A 17,843-nucleotide genomic window follows, 5' to 3' on the forward strand; every position below is an offset into this window, starting at 1 on the left:
TTTGTATTGGTGCAAGGACCATCAAGGTATACTGCGCCAATGATCAAACAGTACAATGGCTTGTGGTAGAATTTGCGTTACCCAAGTTGCACCATAAAAGACCTACCACATTACCCCGTGGTCAAAAATATTTTTAATTTTTCATCGTCTTGGGGAACGCATGCCCCCCCCCCTTCCCCCATGTTCCTTCTTGCGTACTATATCTCTGGTCACAAACGTAAGTATAAACTGAGGGCCATTACTTCGCTAGAATATTTCGCAGCAACGTATAAATAAAAACGTTTCTTTATGCTACGCAAAATAATATGTAAGCAACGTAATGCGGATAATCACGGTTTCAAAAACTAGGAAATGAGGAGAGCGATTCTTGGATTTTGAATGAATAAATTTTGTCTTCAGATTCAGAACAAATATATTAATTTATTAATATTTTTAAGTGCGAAAAAGCACATTTGTGATACTTGATTGAACAGGATTTTTCTTCAAATTATCTTTATAAACTTCATGTAGAATTTTTTTAATGCGATATCTATGTGATAAATAGCTCAGTTAACCCTTCAAAGGGCAGACATTTTTCAAAAACCCATAGAAAAAAATATAAAAAGGTGCAACCACTGTGGGACCATCCTCCCCCTTCAAAAAGAGTTATTATAGTGAATTGATATATATTTACTATCATCAAGATGTTTTTATTTAGGAAATTCACTAACGACATCTTAAATCATCAACGTTACCCCCCAGGGGGTCGTGACCAACTCTTTGGGAACCATTGTATCAAAGTAATAGAGGTGAAGAAAAACTTTTTTTCAGATATTCGTAGGGTGGCATAATTTCTAGGACCGCCCTTGATTGTATAACTGATGTTTCTTGAGTACACGCAGCGTAAACACCTGTTTTGAACACGTTCGATTTTAAATATTGTGACGGTGTCGTCTGGGGAAGGGGCACAAAATGAAAAACAATTAAATTTACGATTAAGGACTATTTTTGCGTTGTGTTTTGTGACGTCCGTCAACAAAGAAATTGACCATTGAAAACTAATAGAATTCACACAAAGGGGTTAGTAATAACAAAGTAATTTATTCAATTAACAATTTAAAATAAGAGCTACTCAAAGAGGAGATCCTTATCCAACATGATATAACGCCATCGCACATACATACATGAACTTGACAGGCCGAATTTTAAGTGATTAATTATCTGCATAGAAATGGAACTTAGATTATTTACTGAGAGAGATAATTCCGAGACTATATTTATACGGCACTCACCACCAAATCTTTCGGACCCATCTCAATCCTGATCGTCCGTACTCATCACCAGAGATTCCCTTCGTTCTCCTCTCACCTCGACTCTTCTCACTTCCTTTACGACTACGGGGAAAAAGACCCCGTTTTTAGCAGCGTCCCACCTTATATAGGCCCGATGGTACCAGCGGTTCCTCAGAAGAATTGCTTCTCGGAACTCGCCGGTTCCCTTCATGTCGGCGGCTCTATTATTACGAGAGACCGTCGAGGCGCCAGAAACTGTAACACCGTCTGCGTCTCGCAGTGTTACATACCTTTCCCCTTCATGGAAATCTACACCGTAGATTTATAGATACGTCGGTATTCATCGTCATATAGCTCACATATTAAACATAAAAATCAATATCCTAATGGTGGTGAGGCCCTGATTTTCATACTTCTATCTCTCTAGTTATATAAATACCCTGTAAAACTCAAATTCAACAAAAACATACATGTCAACCTATTCTTGCAAAAAAAAAACAACATACAATCACTCACTCTATATACATTGGTTATACAGATTACATACATAACTATTAATTTGCTCTTTTGCAACACAATGATAAACTTCAGTCCCATGCATAACAACTTCCAATATTACGGTATATATAATTCCTATACAAGCAAAAATAAAAATGTATCTCAACCATAAATTGTAGAGTGAGGAAAAGAAAAGGCTTTGCTATGGAAAGAGTACACAAAACACTTTCGGAATAGTCTCCATCATTTTTTTTTTTCTTCTTAGTTCACTAATCCCGACACTTCTTTCAAACCCGAAAACACTGTGAAGAAGTTATGTTCTTTCCCTGAACAACACTGAATTCCGTCATTCAGATGGCACACGCACTACACTTTTCAAGTCTCTTTGTGGATCAAGTCTCTCTATGGGAGTCTTTATCGCGACACAAAGCATATCGATTCCGACGTGGCGACAAGCCGTCTCGAGCGTCCGACAAGACAACACAGTCTCTTCGCGCACACATTGATGTTCGTCTTCTTTGTGGTTTTGTTTTCACAGGCCGACTTGACCGGGCGGCTTTTGGATTGTCGGAGATGCCTCCCATCAATCCACAGGTGTTGTGGATAAGAAGACCTACCCAGTCTTCCTCAGGGACCCATCAGTCACCTTATCACAACTATGAGCCGGCGCCCAATCATAGTAACCACCTGGCATTGCATTAACCTTCCGACTTTTCCATCAGCATGTTCCAGATGTCGGCAAACCATTTTCGTCGTCGTTAAGCTGAACACAAAGAGGTGCGGTTCCAAAAAAAATGTTTCAGAACTGCTTCCGGACTGTTTTGTTTGAGTATATACACATCACGAGAGAAAATTGCCGCGAAGAGGGATGGGCTGTTACTTTAGCTACCATCATCATCGTGAAAGTCCCGACATTGAGTGACAAAACTATTGTTTGCTTAGGGAATCCGCATTCACAATGGTCACTTTGGTGGTGTAAACTGTCATTAAACATAATAGAGACATATACATATATACATAAAGTAGTGAGTGCCATAAGAAGAAAAAGAAATTTCTCTCTCATTACAAGGTTAAAATGTCATTGCAATTTACATGTGTCAAGATATACATATATATATATATATATATATATATATATATATATATATAATTATATATATTTTTTTACGATACAAATACAATACGATACCCTAACAATTATTAACAACACATTAAAAGGCATTTCAAATTCATAATGCGCTGAAATAATCCAAATACTTCGAAAACAAGTACTATATACACGTGTTTCTAATATTAAAAAAAAATTTCTCACTCTTCAATTATTATTCGTCATCCCAGAACCATTTCAACACTCTCTCCGTGAGAGAGGCAGGGTATTTAACAGCTGTTTGATTTACATCAGTGCTTTCTACATGCGCTATGCGAGTGTGTCGTGGTCTGAGATTGTATCTGCTATGAGTGGCCTCAGTCGATTGCTGTTCAGGCCCGTACTGCGGTTCCTCATTGCCTACATTACTTGATAATGAAATCTCCCTTGCGCTATCGGAGTGAGATTGTGCTGCATCAGCTCCTTGGGGCGTTTGTATCGGCCGACAAAAAGATTGTAAATATTCCCACGGCAGAATCTCTGTCTCATCCGATTCAGTATCGCATTCCTCTCTTTCTGAAACCATTAAAGAACTAGATTCCGCATCGTGGTTTGTTTCGAGGATTTTCTCATTTTCTACAGTGTCGGGGCCCTCTCTCACTTCTAAAAATGTCCTGTCCAGTGAAGCCTTAGTCAACCTATCTGAGTGAACTTTTTGGACATCTTTTCTATCTTCAGTGTGTTTTATCTCGAAGAGAACAGGACTCAATTGTTTTTCAACCCGATAAGGACCCTTAGAATAGCGCGCCAATTTGCGCCCCTGGCCCTTCTTCACTTGGGGCGTATACAAGTATACGAGATCACCTATTTGAATGTTTTTGTCTATGGAATGCTGTGCTCGTTGTTGTTCTTGTTTTTCAGCCGCTTCTTCGAGGTGTTGCCTTACTATCTCGTGAGCACGTTGCATTCTTATCTTAAGGGTCTTAATATAATCTTCGTAATCGAAATGACCCCAAGCAATTTTCTCCTTTAATACAGATGGAAAAAGTCGCATATCCCTTGCAAAAAGGCAATGATAGGGAGAATCCCGGAGAGTGGCGTGTATCGCACTACGATATGACATTAGCACATGAGGAAGCATTTTATCCCATTCCTCCGTGTTATTAGACATGCAAGCTAACATGTGTAATATAGATGCATGGGACCTTTCATTAATACCATTAGAGCACGGCCTGAATGCACTGGTTGTTAATTTGCGGATGCCTAGCTTGGCAAGCATTTCTCTAAAAACTGACTCATTCAAATTTTTACCTTGATCGGTTAAACAAGCTTCGGGTCTCCCATACCGGCAGATAATTTCTCGGAAAAACACTTCTGCTAACGTGGCAGATTTAGTATCAGCCAGAGGTACAGCTTCCATAAAACGGGAAAATTGGTCAACCATGACAAATATGTACCTATTACCAGCAATTGTCAGATCTAGGGGGCCAACAATATCACAACTAACAACCTCCCATGGTTCGGAGGCGCAAACATTGCGCATAAGAGGTGCCTTGTGTTTAGCATTGTATCCTCTACGCTCTATACAAGTTTTACATGTGTTAACATATTGCTTACATTCCGCATAATAATTTATCCAAAAATAATCCTGTCTCAAACGCTCAAATGTCTTCTCAAACCCCTGATGGGAGCCTAAATTGTCATGCGTTTTTTCAAGCACTTCTTTCTTCATGCTCTGCGGGACCACCAACTGCTCTATGTACCGCTCTTTAGTAGGTCGTATGTGGGGTGGGGCAAAATGGTACAAGAGCTCTTCATTCAAAAAATACGAATCAGAAACCTTCCTGGGATTAACTGATCCACGCAGCGTTTCTATAATGGCCATTATTGCCGGATCACCATATTGCGAAGACTTGACACGGTCATATAATTCATTATCATCCTTGTCTGCGTCAGTGGTATGGAAACATCGGCTGAGAGCATCGGGGACAAAATTTTCCTTTCCAGGCTTGTGTTTTATTTCATAATCGTATTCTTGCAAGGCCAAACTCCACCTAGTTAATCGTGATGAGGGATTCTTCAAAGACAACAAATACGTCAACGGGCGATGATCGCTAACTATAGTGAACTTTCGTCCAATCAGATATTCTCTAAAGTATTTAACTCCCTCTATAATTGCCAAGAGCTCTTGTTCGATTGTTGCATACCTTGTTTCCGGGGGTTTCAACTTCCTAGACATGTACCCGATAACATGCGGTCCATCAGCATGCTCCTGGAATAACACCGCAGCTATTCCAGTTTGAGAGGCATCTGAACTGAGAAAAAATTGCTGGTCAAATCTGGGAAACGCTAATATGGGCGGAGACATTAAACACTGTTTTAGGCTTTGAAACGATTGTTCTTCCCGTTCACCCCATTCAAATTTCACATCCTTTTTCGTCAAATCTGTGAGAGGTTTAGCCAGGTCGGCAAAATTTTTCACGAAACGGCGAAAGAATCCGAAAAGACCTAAAGTCTGTCTACATTGTTTTGCCGATGTGGGTCGCGGGTAATTTTCAATAGCTTTCAGGTGATCATCACTAGGACTTATGCCCGCTGCACTAACTTTATGTCCTAGAAAACATACTTCTTCTTTCAAAAATTGACACTTAGAGGGAGCCAGCTTTAGATTATGTTTGCTAAGCGTACGAAGAACTTTTTCCAACTTAATTAGATGAGCATCTAAAGTATCACTCGCTATTAACAAATCATCCACAAACGAGAATATTTTCTCATCTTGCATTTCCGAAACCAACGCATCAGCCAATCGCTGGAAAGCGGCGGATGCCGATTTCAATCCCATGGGGGTAGTTTGGAATTCAAACACACCTTCTTCGTTTCTGAATGCTAACTTATGTCTGTCTTCCTGAGCCACTTCTTGTTGGAAATAGGAGCACTTCAAATCCAAACAACTAAAATATTTTGCTCCATTGAGTTGGGCAAATATATCTTCCAAACGGGGCATAGCATAGGAGTCTGGCTCAATGGTTTCATTTAACCTCCGCAAATCAACACACAACCTGTACCCACTGGGTTTCTTTTTCACCAATAGGGTAGGCGCAGGGAGAGGGCTATTGCTCTTAGCAATAATATTAGCCTCCAGCAAATCATTCATTTGATTTTTCAATTCATTGCGTAATGCGTATGGTGTCCTATACATTGGCGAGGGTTTCAGTTTTTTATTATTCCAATTTATTTTATGCGGGACCAAATTAGTTCTTCCGAGTTCCGTGATATCTCTAGCAAAAGCACCTTTATACTTAAGAAGTAACTTCACTAGCGGTCCTTTCATGGTACTGGGCACCTCACTCAAATTAAAATCTCTGTCACTTAGTGGGGGCAATTTCTTTTTCGATAAGGGTATTGGTTCTTCTTGGTCGACTTTATCATCCATGTGGTACACGTAAGCCACTCTTGTTCCCTTATTCAGATGCTTGGGCCGGTTAGATGTATTAGCAAGAAGTATACCAATTTTATCGTTTTCATTAATTTTCGTGATCGCATTAGCGACTAGCCACTCCTTTTCACCCTGTGAATGGGAGGGCTCAACTAGGAGAGGACCCGTATTTTGCACTCCGGGATTATTCACGAAAATCAATTTATGGGTTCGGGCCGGTAGCCTTAACTTTTTATTTAACTTCAAAACAGCTACCTCAGCAACATGAGCTGCCACACCCATGGCCTGTCCAGATGGCAGTAGGGGCAAGCGAATCTCATCATTAAACAGAATGGCTTTGTTAAAGTCCAGAATCATTTTTTGATTTCTTAAAAAATCAAAGCCAGCCAGTGCTTCGAAATGGGGGCTTAGTTCTCTATCCAATATATAGAATTTTTGAAGCTGTTTTCTGCCCCCGACAGTCAACATCACCTGGACACAAGCGCTATACCTCAAGGATGTTCCAGTAACGCCTTTTATTACCAGTTCTTCGGATGGCACATGCTTGCATAAATTTCTCCTAAAAAGATCCTGGGCCAAAGTCTGGCTGAGGAGGGAAACAGCGGCCCCACTGTCAATCAACATAGTGAACGACCTCTTGCCAATCTCAGCTGTTATCTTAGGCAAAACGTCTTTCTCTTCCACTTCGGTTTCTCTCTCTCTCTCGTTCACTCTGTTAGTATTTCTGGACACCCCTTGGAACGAACAGGCCCTGATCCTGGCTTTTTCCCTCCCCCGCTGATCTAGTCATGTTTGCCGATTTCGATTCCGAGGGACCCATCTCTTTCCGGCACTCCCACTCCTATTGTCATTGGGAAAACGTCCTCCCGACTGATGCCATTGTGTGGGGTTGGGAGGGGATACGTATTGGTTGGTTTCCTCCGCCTGTACCCTCGCCCTACAGAATATCCAGGTATGTCCAGGTTTATTACAAAAAAAACAAATGATTTGCATCCCAGGAAGCCCGTTTACTCCCTGATTAGTGCAGTTTATGGGCAGAGAAGGCTGAGGATGAACAGAATGAGACATTTTTAGGCCCGCTATCTCTTTAGTCAACTGGGCTATAAGAGCAGTTTGGGAGTCTGTCTGTCGTTTGGTTTCAGCTATTAAATTATACAGTGATGTCAATCCATCTCGCTGGGAACCTGCTTCGACTTCATTGCACATCACCGAGGACGAGGACTTCTGTATCATGGCTTCGTTCGCCTCGATGAGGGAGGCTATGCGAATAGCCGCATCGAGATCCTCGGGATTCTGGTGCATTACAAATCTCTGTAATCCGGGATTTAATCCGGCCAAGAATTGGGATAATTTCGTCCTGTCGGACAGTCTTTTCACTTGCTCGTCATCCGAATTGCTGCCCTGCAAGAAGCCAAAGGCCAATCTTTTCAACCGAGACGAAAAATTCTTCACCGATTCACCCGGCAGTTGCTTACATGTGGTAAACCGTTGAAGTCTACACGCCAACGGGATCTCTTCCTCAAAATGTGTTAGAAACCTAGCCTTGAAAGTCTCAAAATTGGTTTCAGAAGATACATCGGGATTATCGACAAGAAATTCCGCCGCCTTACCCTTCAATTTCGCTTTCAGCACAATTATCTTCTCAACATCACCCCAATTCGCTAATGCAGCTATATCCTCCAAATTTTTTATGAAAACAGAAGCTGTTAAAGTATCTTCTGCTCCACTGTAACTGCCTAACAATGAAAAATATCCTGCAATAGGATTAACTAACGCCCGACCCATAGAACCGTTCGAAGAATTTACATCCCCCAAAATTTCTTCATTCGCCATTATTTCTAACTATAATTAATACGAAATTACTAAACTAAATATGGACACAGCAGTAATTATCATTAAGATTCATCAAAAATAAAACTTCCAACGTATACCAAACAATCAACTTTCCTCACTAATAAGCGAATACTAGGCATAAAATTTAACAATTAATAGCTCAGCATATAAAATACATAACACTTTAATCATGTTGGATATGGATCCTGGTCATGGCACCACTGTGACGGTGTCGTCTGGGGAAGGGGCACAAAATGAAAAACAATTAAATTTACGATTAAGGACTATTTTTGCGTTGTGTTTTGTGACGTCCGTCAACAAAGAAATTGACCATTGAAAACTAATAGAATTCACACAAAGGGGTTAGTAATAACAAAGTAATTTATTCAATTAACAATTTAAAATAAGAGCTACTCAAAGAGGAGATCCTTATCCAACATGATATAACGCCATCGCACATACATACATGAACTTGACAGGCCGAATTTTAAGTGATTAATTATCTGCATAGAAATGGAACTTAGATTATTTACTGAGAGAGATAATTCCGAGACTATATTTATACGGCACTCACCACCAAATCTTTCGGACCCATCTCAATCCTGATCGTCCGTACTCATCACCAGAGATTCCCTTCGTTCTCCTCTCACCTCGACTCTTCTCACTTCCTTTACGACTACGGGGAAAAAGACCCCGTTTTTAGCAGCGTCCCACCTTATATAGGCCCGATGGTACCAGCGGTTCCTCAGAAGAATTGCTTCTCGGAACTCGCCGGTTCCCTTCATGTCGGCGGCTCTATTATTACGAGAGACCGTCGAGGCGCCAGAAACTGTAACACCGTCTGCGTCTCGCAGTGTTACAATATATTAAATAAGTAACGCCGATCCCAAATGATTCTAGAGTATTCCAAAACAGGTCGAACATAGGAACTGAAAAAAAAAGCAACAAGGTAGTTTCAACATTGGAAAAAAGCTTATTATAACAAATTATAAAACTATGACTTCTGGACGTTTTAGACACAGTATAATTGATACGTTAGACGAAAAAGAACTGTGAAATATTACACTCAAATCCTTCATACAATCAACCCCCTTGATTGACTATCAATACTGAATCAAACATAAGTGGAGAATGTCTCCTACTATAGGTAATAAATTTACACTTACCTATGTTTAAATACAACTTATTATTTTCACACCATGAATTAAGTTTGTTGATAGATTCTTGTAATTTAGCAGTGTCATCGTTACTATTAATAACGTGAAAAATTTTTACATCATCAGCAAACATTAAGCATTTAGTATCAATACAATCAGGTAAATCATTTATAAATAAAGTAAAAAAGTAAGGGACCCAAAACCAACCCCTGGAGAACACCATAATAATGTGTATAACAAGGGTATTCACAACCATTAAAAAGTAAATTAAACATTTCTTTCTCGAAGACTATCTTTTACATACTCTCGACCTTATTTTGCATTTATCTTCCTAATCGCGAGCCACTACGCTGAAAGTTTTATATATATATATTCTAGAAATTTAAAAGAGGTTCTTTTCAATAACAGTAACACGTTCACCTCAATACTACTTGCCCATCCCATATATCTAAAAGAATCTTATTAAAATAAAATATTGATTTGAAAATCGATCGAAATGAAAATATTGTTTTCTCCTTAAAAAGAATGGGTAAAACATGTTTGAATTTGTATAAATATAATCATGACGCGCACACACTCAGTACTACACTGCAAAATAAATTGTACAAAAATGTATTTTCCTTTCGAATGAGCACAGCGAGCTCATAACTAGTATTGGATCAGAAAACGATGGTCTAATAAAGAAACGTAAAAGGCAGGATCAAAGAACGGTATAGTGGATTTTTAAAAGAAAAAACTCGGGACAGAAATGAGAATCACGGAAACAGATATTTTCTGAATATTAGATTCTGAATATTGATTTTATGTATACTGCGGTGAAAGAAAAGTCATCTTGTCTCCACCGGAACTGAGAATGTTTTCGGTATTTAACTCGCGTTTTTTTACACAATTATCAAAAAGTAAATTCAAAGAATGAATCAAGAACCTTTTATCAATTGAAAATAGCCACGAAAACTTTATCTATTTCTTGAGGAATGTGTGTGTTTTTGTCCCAGGTGTAAGGCATTTAATAAAACGAAAAAATTTTAGGATAATAATAAGTACAACAGAAAAAGAAGCATGAATTAGTTTCGAAGACGTCATTTCTCAAAGATAATGAGGACGACCATACCTGTGGGTCATAGTACGAAATATTTTACAGAAAATGTAATGCATCAGGATTTTTGCACACATTCCGAAATTTCCTCCTTTCTTCAAATAGTTTTGAAATACAGTCAAACCTCGTTAGTACGTCACCCGGTTAACACGTCACTCAGCTTACCGGGTCACTTTTTGGAAGTCCCAATAGTCCTCGGGCAGGAATTGGCACAGCTATGGCTTACTCCGTTTAACGAGTCACTCCGCTTACTAAGTCATATTTTTGCTCTCCCAAGAGTGACTCATTAACGAGGTTTGACTGTATATATAAACTAACTTAATTGATTAAACTTTTTTTTCTGTTTAGGGATGAGGCAAATGTTCGCCGCATGCATACAGCGGTGAAGTTGAACGAAGTCATTGTAAGCAAGTCCAAAGACTCACAACTCGTTGTAATCAACTTGCCCGGAGCACCAAAGATCAAAACTGGTGAAGAGAACTGTATCCTTTTTGCACATGTGTATTTGCCGTTATCTCTTATTTAATATATTTTATTGCTATTTACAGTGGACCCCTCTCTACCTTTTCACAGTAATATGATGACTTTTTTTTTACGATTAAAAGTTCGTATATATTTAATTATTGCAGTGCTTGTCACACAGCGTGTTCGCCAATTCGCATCCAGATGCGTATTTTACACATCTAACACTTAGGGGCATCTTTTTTCAGCCACCTCGTTGGGCATTTTTTGTGTTGCAGAATTTGTATTTATATTTTCATTCCGAATTTTTAATAGGAGTGAAAAGACTTTTTCCAATTTTTAGGTTGAATTTTTTTCAATTTTAAAACTACATATTTGTGTATTAAAAAAATACTATTTTTTAAAGTACCCCTTAAATTCTGGGAGAATTGTAAAATTACTCAACACTGTCCCTTTTTTTGGAAAACACTGGTACTTAGTCACTTAGTTCTTATTGTCACAGTTAAATAATTGTAAGATCGGTCACACGTATATACATATAGGATAAACGTCTATCGTTATTTTCCTTCCTTCAAATAACAGTGCTTAGCAATCATAAACATTGTCCCTCAATGGAATTCGTTAACTATGAAATTATGAATTTATATTTTTCTAAAATAAGTCATAAATTTGGAATTGATGGATATTATGTGTGTGAGATTATGATAGGTATTAATCATCCTTGATTCTGTTTAAAAGATATGGAATTCGTCGAAGTGCTCACTGAGGGCCTGGAGAAGGTGATTCTTGTGAGAGGTGGTGGACGAGAGGTGATCACCATCTACTCCTGAGCTTGTATGGTGGTCATTCACCATAAAAATAAGCTCATGCTCACCCCTGAAAAAAAATAATAACTTTTTGGACATGCAAAAATTATGGTTGTTCGGTCTTAATATATTGTGGTTGCACATGTCACTTCAATAGGTTATTGTTGTTGTTAAATTATTATTAAACGCTGTCATCATACTTATTACACCCACCGCCAAAAGAAAAAAAAATACACTCCCTACTTAGCTTTTTGCTTAACATAATGAATAATAATTAATGTCTTCGGGTCGCAGAGTAACTTTCAGAAATGCACTCTTTATCGCTGTAGGACTCCATCGTCATCCTTATCATATTGTATTTAAAAAAAGAAAAAGTTATTCTTAGAATAATAACATCCATTTTTCCATATGCTTACCTCGAAGTATTTGTGAAAACATGATAGAAAGTTGTTGTTTCTTTTTCATTTATTTATTGGAATGTGTATGAGTGAAAATTCAAATATATATATATGCAGATATTTTTGGCACACACAAGAAAAGTTAATTTTTTTCATTTTTAAAATACAATATATATTATTTTTTCTTTTACTCATACACGCAATATTTACGTTCTGAGTTTTGTAACTGATGCCACTGATACTCCAAACAAGACAATTTATGTATATTGAAATAATTTATTTCATTTTATTATTTTTTTGGATCAAAAGTATTACTTCATATTAATGTTAGTTTTTGTTTTTATTTACCTTAAAAACTCCTCAAATAATTTAGCAATACACATTTCTATTGTAAATATGTTCATCGCATACGTTACGTTTCGATTTCATTCAGGTTGTATTTTAGTGTATGTATTTGTCTGTTTGTACGTGTGTGTATGTGTTAATTTAGTTTGATTGTTCACAATTTCACCCAAGAGTGTTTCAAGGGTTTTAGATGTTATTGTTTTCCCGTATAAATGGAGTTTTCCATTCGGTTTGTGTATGCAGAATAACGTTATGGGGTGTTTTAATTTTTTTCCCGTCCTAAAAGGGATTTAGAGTTCCTTCATGTTATTGTGCACTCGAGATTGTTTTGTAAGTTGTTGGCTTTGTTTTTGTACAAATTTGCTTTTTTTTAAATAATTTGGTTTAGTGACACCCGTTTTTTTCCCCCTTTGCATAGTGATTGGAAAGCAGTGGCTTTATTTGTTAAAGTTATGAATTGGTGATTTCAATAACTTACATATCATTTGATCCTTTCGCCTCTAGGTATTGTCAAAAAATGTCTCGTAAGCTCTTGTCGACTGTTACACGCGATACAGTTAATATTCACGGTTATTGTTATTATGAATATTTATGTGTTATATTGAAAAAACGAAATTTATATATATCTACATGTCAATGCGATGCTGTGTAAAGCACTGAGCCACCAAAGCTGAAAGTTATTTGTGTGTTGTTTATATGGAGTTTATCAGCGCTTAAAACTTAAAAAATATTATATATACAGTAAAAATATTCCATTCGCTTTTTATGCCCGATACATGTGCTCACTCACAATGCGATTTATCTCCTGTGATTATAAATGAAGGCCAAAGATTGAGATTTTAGGTGCTATACTTTTTAGTTTATATCATAGATTCCTTTTAAATGTTTAGAGATAACTTATTTTCAATCGATCCTGAGAACATCAAGCAAAGATTGAAGAAAGAAACTAGTTCTTAGTTTCAAGAGATAAAAACTGCCTAAACCGCATGCATTTATCGGGCTAGAAGCATTACAGTTATGTGTATTCTGTTATGATATCTCGTTTTCCCTGTTGTAAGGACAAGTATTACGTATTTTGTTTCCTGCATACAAATGAGCACTTCATGCGTACTTATGGGTGTTGTAAAAATATTCGGAATGACATAGTATTATAACGAAAAACTGTGGTATGTTCATAAGTTGCACGAGCATTCGAATATCTTTCTTGTGTATGTGTGTGCACAATTTTAGAGAGCTGAAACATTTCTTAAATAACCGCATTTGATGGTTTTAATAAACGCCTTTTTTTTTTCTTTTTATTTCCCTTAAATATTTAATAAAGTCTCGGATCCACAACTTCAAATACAGTTGGTTATTTATTTAAAGGTGTAATGTATGTAATGTATGGTACTGTATTAAAATGAAGATTGGTGAGATTTTTCAGTAAACTCAGCACTGTATTTGAAGAAATGGAGATTTACATATTATAGTAATTTAAGAAACTCATCTAATCAGATGATACTTTACAGGTTTTGCCACGCGCCTTTGAATTTCTTTATTATTCATAATTGTGAATATATTTAAGAAAAATGTCAAAGTTCATACTTTTTTTTTTTCATTGAAAGAAGTTTTTTGTGAACTTTCGGATAAATGAAAGTTTTATTGTTACTTATGTACATATGTTACAAGAGTATGTATTTGTGCTTAGGACTTAGATTTCTAGTCATGTGATCCTTCTAACGTGAAAAACAAGTTATTATTCAGAACGATGATGATGTTGGAAGAGAGTTTTATTAGGAAGTTAAGGTGTAAAAGTAAAAAGAAAAGATTTTTGACTTTCATATTTAAGAAAAAAATAGAGTTTTCAACTGAGCTTTTAGAAAATATGTTACCCCGAATAAAAAAAAAGCTTCTATATTGAAAAAGGTAAGTTGAAAATCAAATTCTTGTGTAAAAAAAGAAGAGGATTCTATTCTCAAGTTTGCAAGAGGTGATTTCTTTTCCTCCATTTTCTTCCCTTTTTCAAGGGATAAAAAAATAATTATTATTAATAATCAGATTTATCGTTGTTGTTGTTGTTAGAAAAGTCTTTGTACCTGTGAAATTTAAATAACTTTAATGAGAATATCATATAATGTGATTGATAATGGTTTAAAATCTTTCTTTTTTCCTTTTTTTCTTCCATTCGTGAGAAGTGATTATAGTGGTTGATTATATGAAAAGTTGATATAATAATGTTCTTTTTCGTGAAAACTATATGATAAAAATGATTGAGAAGAGACGATATATATTATATACACATATATAGTACTTCTTCTATTAGCTGCACAAATATGAGTGTGTGAGTCACAATACACTGAAATGTAGGAATTTGATTTCTTATCAAAAAGAGAATTAAAAATTCAACTAGATAACTTCTACCGTTTCAATATCCTGTCCCACAAATTGACTTTCACATTATTCGCTGTGAGTTTCCGAAGAAATTATTGAAATTTTCAAGTCAATCTACGTAATTTTATATTTATTTTTTGGTTCGATAAAATCATTCAAAAAAACATTCTTTTCCTAAAATTCACTCCATATGAACATTTTTAGACTGTCTTCCTGTACTAATGAACTGTATTATATTTTCGGATAATTTTGAGGTTGAGCATATTTTGATATACGAAGGATTATAAAAATGAGCGTGTCAAAAAGTTCTATGAAGAATGGATTGGAAAGCTCGCATTTGAGAATATTATATCGATGGGCAGAAACCTAAACATTTTTAATTATAAAAATCGAGGAGGCGGCAGAATTCTTTAATAGCATCTGAATTTACTCATATTTTCTCTATCGGTTAATGGTCATCAATTCTTTCCGTTCATTAAATCTCGTGTCGAAATATGTTTCGTTTATCGTGAGGGCAAGAAAAACTATAAAAAGAATAAATGATAGATTTCTAAGTTATTTTCAACATTTGTCTCGTGAAAACTGCTTCCTGTACGTGAAGGTTGTTTACAAATTTATAGTTGATTCTGGATGCAATTCTTGTCACACTTAAGGTTCTTATCCTGGGTCTGAGAGACAAACGTTTCTTCTTTTTTTCTTATGTACAAGAAAAATATCATTTGTTTAGCTCAAGAGATCTCTCGAAGATTTAGTGACGAATTAGATTCAAATAACATACATCGGGCTGCTTCTTTTATACATTCGTTGTTGAGCATCTCATCGACTATAACGTTTCTAGTGCTAGCAGTAGCTCAATATGGGAAAATTTGTAATCACGGAATTGAAACAATGGTTTATTCTGTGAGTGTGAATAAAGAATACGTTCATGAGGCAAAAAACTTCGACTTTGCACAGATTTATGATGGGAGGATAACAATGGTGATAATAATCATTGCTTGAAATTGCTCTGATAATCGGAAAACCATACAGCTGAGATTTAATTTCAGATAGTACATAATGTCTTTATTATTTTAATAGGCGAGTTATATATCTTAATTGTTAGTACTGATGTGTGTCGAAATTTTAATAAGTATTTCATAAAACTAATTATAGTTTGCTTCAATTTGATGGCGATGTTCTAAATTTTCAGAATTAGCAGCCAGATTCTAGTCCGGCAAAATTACCAATTATTTTGATTTTTAAGTGGACAACCGTAATTTCGATTGGAATTTTATACACAAGTTCATCGATATTCCTTTATGACTATTTACATTCATAATTACGTATGTTATTCGTTTGAAGTGGTGTTTTGTTTTTTTTTTCACAAATTTGTCAAAGCACGTTTACGATGAATTCACATGGGACGTACTGCAGTGTTGAGTACTGCTTTTGTAATGAGTAAAATAGATTTTTCAAAGTTATCGATTCGTAAGTAAAGTGACAGCCTAATTGGCTGAACATAGTTATCCGAAGTCACTGCTTATGTCCTAGTCAGATTCGTTCTAAATTGAAGCTCTCGAAAAAAACAGTTGAAATTCCAGTTGTAAAGTGCCAAATAGATATAATACGTATCAGAGATATCCGATTATTAACCTATTTTCGCTTCTTATCATATGACTTGACTTGAGGATAAAATTAAAAATACTCGTTAAAGAATTATGCTGTGCTTTCATGTTGAAAAAAAATTCACACTCTAGCGGAATACTTTACTAAACTTTATATATATAATTTCTTACAAGAAATATTTCTTTCCTTCCCCCTTTAAATTCATAATTGATAAGAAATCAATAAAAATTAGAAAATGAGTGAGTTAATATTTTATTCGATAATTTTTCAAGCACAAACACAATTTCGTTCTGATAGTTTGAAAGTCCTTGATTTGTAGTTTTATGATGTTTTAAAGCTATATATGGTGTGTTGTTCTTTTCGTCCTGAAAGTTAAATTTATACGTAATTTGGTCACAGTATTTAATTTACCAATTTCACCAGAACGGTATACAATATATGTGTGCGTGTGTAAATGAGACATGTATATCACAGGTGATATTAATTAATCTAGATCTCATATAGTTTACAAATAAAGGGAAGAAAAACTTTTGATTGTCAGTCAGTGTTTGTATATTTCTTCTTTAGTATTCGTAAATGTTTAGGACAGCTTTTATACTGTGTGTGTTTTGCAAAAAATAATTATTAATAAACTCTCTATGAGTCATGGCGATGATGAACAGAAGGAATGTCTCTTGTTTGTCAATTGGGCGAAACGAGAAGAACGCTGAAGATTCTTCCTTGATCCCCTCTTCCCTACATCGAACTCCACCAAGCCGACCTTCCCACTTTCCCAAACAAAGAGTCTGTAAGAAGATAAATTAAAAAAGAAAATTAAAGAGGTTACGAATTTATATGTTTTAGATCCTATATTTGTGTATCGACCACCTGATTACCATCTGTAGACTGCAATAAAAATTTTAATGTTTTTATATACAAAATACTATTTCGTTTCTTTATTTTCTTGCGTTCTCTGCCTTTTTTATTATACATTATACTACATATACCGGGGTTTTAGAAGCGTTTTGCTTTAACGGCTCTCTTGAGCTTCCAGAAATTTCCAAGTGCCTTCGCATGTCCTATTTTTCATTAACAATTTAGTGCTGAAAGTTTATCACCTGAACAGTGTTCCCTCTGCGCAAGCATACCCGCACACACTAAATTTTCACACACACACTCTATTGCAATATATGGTGTCATTTCAATTTTTTTTTCGTTGTATATTGACAATGCACAATGAAAAAACAAATTCGCGCAGTTTACGAATGAGTTATAGGGAATATTGCAACCGAGTAGCTTTATGAATTTGAAAGTTCTGGGAAGAGAAATCTTAACGCACGCTGACACGGAAACGGCCCGGAGGAGATCTGGTTACAATTTTCGAGAGAAAGTATGTAAAGTGGTAGGCAAGTGTTTCTAGGTGGGGGCAGTGCTGCCTTAACGTATGGGCCCACCCAGGCACGGCCCGGGGGCCCCCAGAGAGGATAGGCCTCAGAAAAA

At 36.2% G+C, this 17,843-nt stretch overlaps 1 protein-coding gene across 1 annotated transcript in view; it reads left to right on the plus strand.

Annotated features, from left to right (window-relative positions):
- kcc (solute carrier family 12 member kcc) overlaps positions 1-16,904 on the plus strand; it is a 505,581-nt gene extending 488,677 nt beyond the window's left edge. The window contains exons 25-26 of the mRNA XM_089249045.1: positions 10,727-10,860; positions 11,579-16,904. Of these exons, the coding sequence (XP_089105171.1) occupies positions 10,727-10,860; positions 11,579-11,670 (226 nt within the window). The 3' untranslated portion in view covers positions 11,671-16,904. The remainder of the gene's footprint in view (positions 1-10,726; positions 10,861-11,578) is intronic.
- The last annotated feature ends 939 nt before the right edge of the window (positions 16,905-17,843 follow it).

The sequence above is a fragment of the Pholcus phalangioides genome, unplaced genomic scaffold (genome assembly GCF_987345545.1).
Source record: "Pholcus phalangioides strain wild (caught in Gottingen) unplaced genomic scaffold, Ppha-v1.0 ptg000021l_1, whole genome shotgun sequence".
Lineage (NCBI taxonomy): Eukaryota > Metazoa > Arthropoda > Arachnida > Araneae > Pholcidae > Pholcus > Pholcus phalangioides.